This window comes from Berghia stephanieae, chromosome 1, assembly GCF_034508935.2.
Source record: "Berghia stephanieae isolate SIO BIC M18660-M18661 chromosome 1, UCSD_Bste_1.3, whole genome shotgun sequence".
Classification (NCBI taxonomy): Eukaryota; Metazoa; Mollusca; class Gastropoda; order Nudibranchia; family Aeolidiidae; genus Berghia; species Berghia stephanieae.
The window spans coordinates 61892378-61898451 of NC_088360.1; the positions used below are offsets into that span (position 1 = coordinate 61892378).

The window sequence follows — 6074 nt, forward strand, 5'->3', positions numbered from 1 at the left end:
GGTGGCGCCGGATGCGTATCCAGACAAGGCGGTCACAGTTGGACGCTTTGCATACGGAACAACAAATGATAGAGGACTAAGACTTTTAGGGTCTGCTAAAACATACAAATTAATGCTTGCAAATACTCTACATCCTCACAATCAATCAAGAACAACAGGGGAAACCCGAAACCTCCACAGTAAATGTCTGTGTTTAATAAATTGGAGCTTACATGGCAATACTGATCGTTATTTTACCTTCGAGCTTTAAGCAGCAACATTTTCCTTTGACCCAGATACCAAATCACTGCTGGGTGGATAGGCAATTAAAAAATCTGAATGTCACTCATGATCAATCTTGGTCCCTTTGCACGAGAAGCGAGTGCTCTAGCAACCCTTCATCCCGTTCTTAACAGCAAAAATGATTTTTTTTTCTCGTTAAGCCCCCTTGTCAAGACACTTAAATATAGTTGGAGGCAATTTGCATTGAAAGGAAGATACAAATCAAAAGCTAAAAAAAACCGCTTAAAGGATTTCAGATTTAAAGCCCTTCCGGACCCACTATACAAGTCTTATATTTCAGCCTTGCAGCTTCTCTTTATAAGAACATTTTCAAACGATGGTAACATAGTTCAAGAAGGCCTTAATGAAAAACAACACTACTGATTCAAACAATATTTTTTTTATTGAGAACTAATAAATAAGCTTTGTGATCTGTACCGTCGGGCTTCCTAAACTTGTCAAAACTCTCAAATCTGGGTCTTCAAAACGTCTCAGGCTTAAGAATCTATTGGACAAGTTGAGCAGTAATTTTTAATCGACGGATATTTAAAGTAACAGTTTTCTCGCCATATGAAAAAAATGTGTTTCGCCAGAGTATGACAGTGTAGTTTTCACGGAACTTTTCTAATGCATGGATGGCCCTTTGTAGAATGACTCCGCGTTGATGTGTCTCATGGTCCGCACCTTCAAGGAGATAAAAAAAAAGATTAAAAAAAAACTACAAAAAACAAGACAAACAAAAACAATAATAATAATAATAATAATAATAATAATAATAATAATAATAATAATAATAATAATAATAATAATAATAATAATAATAATAATAATAATAATAATAATAATAATAATAATAATAATAATAATAATAATAATAATAATAATAATAATAATAATAATAATAATAATAAAAAATGACACTTGTTGAGCGCTTTCTATTAACCAAACATCTCAAAGCGCTTCATAGGTAATGGATTACGTTACGGACACAGGTAGTCAAAAAGAAACATTGATACAAGAGAAACATTACAGTCGGCACGGTGTAAAAAGAATACATTGACTTGTTCCAGTTATACATTTGCATGATAGAATAATGTATGTCGCTTGTAGGGTGTTCTAGTGATTATTGGGGTGGGGGGGGGGGGGGGGTGAAAAATAAGATGACGAAGTCAAAAGGAGGAATATAATATAAAGAGAAGGAAGTGATTGTGAAGGAGGATGGCGATGATGATGATGATGATGATGATGATGATGATGATGATGATGATGATGATGATGATGATGATGATAATGATGATGATGATGATGACGATAATGGTGATGATGTTAGATGATGATAATGATGATGGTGTTGGTGGTGATGATGATGATGATGATGATGATGATGATGATGATGATGATGATGATGATGATGATGATGATGATTAGGAGGAGGAGGAGAAGAATAAGGTAGTGAGGTAGAGGACGAAGGGCGATTAAAACCTAAGTTGTTGACAATAACAAACATATAAAAACCCATTGATCTTATTTCACGTAGCCTACTCTCCTTTACATTATCAGATATTATGTAAATAATCCATAACGTAAGAACTGTCGTGATTACGATGAGAAAAATCACAATTTGTGACAATAACAGTGATCGACAGTTCTATCGCCATATCAATACCACCGCTTTCATAATTAAAAAAAAAAAGTTTAACTCCCTTTACAACTTTTTGATAAATGAAAAGGAAGGGCTTTACAAAGATCCAAAAGCCAACACCAATACTGAGAACGCAGGACAAGACTTGACGTTTACTATTACTATCGACATAGGAAACGTTTTTACTGACCAATTCTAATTGCACACTCGAGTATAGTGAGACATTGTGAGTACAGTGCCTTTTTCAAGAACTCAACGTTACGCTCATAGTCGCAGTATCCAAACTTTCGACCTGATCCCAGACTTCATGACGCTCTACACCACAAGTCACAAAGTATTTTAGGTAAGTTAAAAGAAGGCAACGCCATGTTAACGTCCTGTAGTCCACCATAGTCCTAAGGCAACCGGAAAAGGAGTTTATCACTATTCCTTAACCGTTAAATGGACAATAGCAATGGCTTGCTATCAATTGGGTAGAACGCTGGTCTATTTTTTGTGCTCTATGTGGTCTTGTGGTATGACTCTCGCTCTCGGATCGGAAGGTCATGAGTTCGAGCCTCGCTCGGCGCATAGTTGAGTCCTTGGAAAAGGCTCTTTACTCACATTCTCTCACCGTACTTAGGTGTAAAATGAGTACCTGGCCATAAACAGCGTTATCTCTGTCGGGAAAAAAAAGTAATATCGCCTAACAGGCGTCATGTCTCACCCTACATATTAAGTGTTGTTGTCGGTCAGGGACCCCCTGTAAAGTACTTTGAGCACGTTTAGTGGAGATTGCGCTATGTAAAAGCTCATATTATTTTTTTTATGACAAAGTACTTTCCGCTAGATATGACTCGCCAAGCTACCCAATCACAGGTGGACTTGGGGGGCAGAAAAAAAATCTCGTCTGCACTCGGGATCGATTTAGATAGCGGTTCTCTGAAGCGAGTGCTTTATCACTAAGCTGGAACAGTTATCACAGGAAATAAAAAGGGGGGAAAAACAGCCTCGGTGTTTTCACTGGTATTAAAACCCAGAGCTTCCGCTAAACGCTACTTTATTATCATCTCGCGTCTACTCAAAGTTAAATTATAACAACGTCGGTCTATATACAAATGATGGAGCGCTTTTACTACCGGTGGTAACCCCTCGACCTCAAAAGCGAAAAACGTGATATCAAAATTTAAATGACCACATATTATCAGATTTTAGTTTTTGTCACTATAATAAGTAATTACATCAATTCTCATTTTCAGCTATCAAAGCAAAGAAACGTACTCCGCGTACCATTCTTACGATTGTAAACTGTATTTTAGCAAATAAACAGACTGCACAATACTGTTTTGAGGCGGCAGGTCAAAAATTCTTTTAAAAATCTATTTGAATGAATTATCATGTAACAAAATCAATCTCAAATTTTGTAATTCAAGCAGTTTTCATTTAAGTTTCAATTTTCAGAATGTAGTTCACCCGACATATAATAATACTGAATCGAGTCCATTGTAGGACAGTTGTGATGACGTTTCCCTTCTCCTTCTCCGCCTTTTTCTTGTGGTAATGTCCTTCGTGGTACTACAGCCTTCAAGTTATCAATTCCACATTGATCTAGCATACTTTCATTTTTAATTCTATTCCGGCATCAAATGTTCATAAACCTTCTGGGGCACATTGTATGAAATTCAGACAGCGTGTTCAAGTCGCTATATGTCATCTTCCAGCATTCGGATCCATACAGGAGTGTTGAAATAATACAACTTTGGTAAATTTTAACTTTGGTCATCGTACTGTAAGCTTTTTGGTCTTTGTACTGTAAGCTTTTGTTCTCCAAACAGTTTTCAGTAATTGAAATGTGTTCTTTGATTTATTATGCTAATGCATCTTTTAGCTCCGCCAGTGATTGGAATAAATTTGCCGTAATATATGAATTATTCAATGTTTTGTTATTGTTCTTCGTTAATAGACACATAGATACCACGCCTCTCGGACAGTCGTCATAATGAAAACAATGTTAGTGATTGGTAAACATAGCGAATTACACAGGTTTTACTATCGATGTGTCTATGTAAAATACCTACTGTTCTACCGCTTGATCAATAGAACCAACACAGAAACGATATGTAAATAATGAAAAAGAAAATCGTGTGTTAACTAATCAGCCATTTAGCGATATAAAAACAATAGCAATGACCAGAGAGAGGTCGATATCATTCACGTTATTGTTTGTCACAAATTCCATGTTTTGAGTGGTCAAAAGTCTACTGGTTGAGAGAGTTGAGTCTTGATGATGGACACCAAAGGAAAGAGATCGAAGAAGAAGGAGAGACAGACGAGAGAGTGGGGGTAGACCATAGATATCGATATGACAAGATGGCCAACGAAGAGGAATTTCCCATGTTATAACTGTGTCATACCGGAAGTAGCTCTTTTCATTTGATGAATATAGGAAGATCGGGCTTGTCAATACACTCTCTTGTCTGATGACTAGTTTTGCGAGGCACTATCTTTCGCTATTTTCCCTGTCCCCAAATCATAATTAATCGACTTCTCAACACATATCTTTCATGGAGTTATTGACTTATATTTACAAAACTATCACGCTTCATACATGTTAAGTTTATAAATGCAACAATCGGGCTGCGGATGATAGAAATTCCGTTTCCATAGATAAGATCAAGCGAGGGAAGTGATCATCGTTATTTCTGGTTAGAATATCAATATCACTGCTATAACGCATCGTATTGATATATCGAACATTTCTTATATCGCCCAACACTAATGTAAGAACAAGTCGGAAGTAACTTCGGAACGGTTGACTATAAAGTAAATACTTTATGTTTTTTCCCCGAAACAAACAAAAAATAATGACAATTATTATTTGGAAAAAGCCTACATATCATACATATAACTTTGAAATGAAACTTTTAAAATTGACTTGCTCAACAGTCTGCAGTAAAAGGAGCGCATCCACCGGTCCACGGGAATATTTGAATCTAGTTTTAAACAAATTTAGTGTGTATAAGGGAAAAGTAATGTGAATTTTATAAGCCATTATAATTGAGATGAAAGATTTATATCGTAGCAACGTTTATCATCGCAAAAATCGAAAAGACTTCCAAGAATATTTTATCGAGAATTAAGAGGTTTCTAAGGTAAACACGAGATTTAGACCCAGTAACCTATTAAAATGAAAATGGTTCTGCGCATGGCGGAAGTCATCGTATTTTAACAAACGATAAGAGCCCACTTTGTTTAGAGTCTTTTCTTTAAAAACAATGGGTAGACCTGGAGCTCCTTTAAGATGATGGCCATGGATAGAGGAACATGGAGGTCCTTAGTTGCTCACCTAGATGCCAACTGCCAACAGGCATAATGGGCAATAAGTAAGTAAATAAATAAGTAAATAATACCAAATCGAGACAGTTAGTCGCTTTCAGATATGTTGCAATTAGAGAAGTCAGAGAGACAAGACAAGATAGAGATATTGTGAATAGATTGGTATCAATTTACATGAATTCCGTCGACATAAATAGCAAGCGCTGGTATACAATCCAATGTGATACTGTGTCGGCCTGGAACAACCTGCACATCGACAGAAGGGTGAGAGGGAAAAGAACAATATTATATCATAATTTAAAAAAGTTGTTCCTTTATTTACAACCGAGTAGTATCATCACCACCACCACAACCATCATCATCATCATCATCATCATCATCATCATCATCATTGTCATCAACACTATTACTATCATTCTCAGCATTACCATTATCTGTCAGTGATGGCCAAGTCGGGACTGTATCTCATCTCCTAATAAGGTTAAGCAATATAAAACGCAGAAAGCTCTGACTATAATCTTGTGTCCTTGTGCAAGACACTTTAGATTCTTTACCTTAATGGCTATGGTATGATTGAGTACTTGACTGAAAGCAATTACGATTCTTCTCTGAGCTGTTTCTTTTTTTAAAAAGCCCTTTACTGGCGTCTTGCTCAATATGGAAATGAAGTTTCCTTTGATATGAACTGATGTTGGAATTTAGCATTCTGAGGTGTATGTAACATGTTAAGAAAGTAACAATGATTGTGGTCCAATTCATCTATCCGGTATTCTATGTCGGAATGATCTAGATAAAGAAAATTGAGTTAAACGTTAAAATGATGAGAAATGTGAAATGTTTGTTTTTCGCTCTTGAA

General features: G+C 36.2%; 1 protein-coding gene across 4 annotated transcripts in view; it reads right to left on the reverse strand.

Moving 5' to 3' along the window:
* Positions 1-651: 651 nt before the first annotated feature.
* The window catches only part of LOC144964389 (uncharacterized), a 27604-nt gene continuing 22181 nt past the window's right edge, over positions 652-6074 (reverse strand). For 2 of the 4 annotated variants that reach the window (XM_078898604.1, XM_078898595.1), the window contains exons 3-4: positions 5393-5464; positions 652-945 (exon numbers count right to left, since the gene is read on the reverse strand). In XM_078898604.1, coding sequence (XP_078754730.1) covers positions 886-945; positions 5393-5464 — 132 coding nt within the window. In that variant the 3' untranslated portion in view covers positions 652-885. The remainder of the gene's footprint in view (positions 946-5392; positions 5465-6074) is intronic. The other 2 variants (XM_078898577.1, XM_078898586.1) reach the window with 1 other exon arrangement.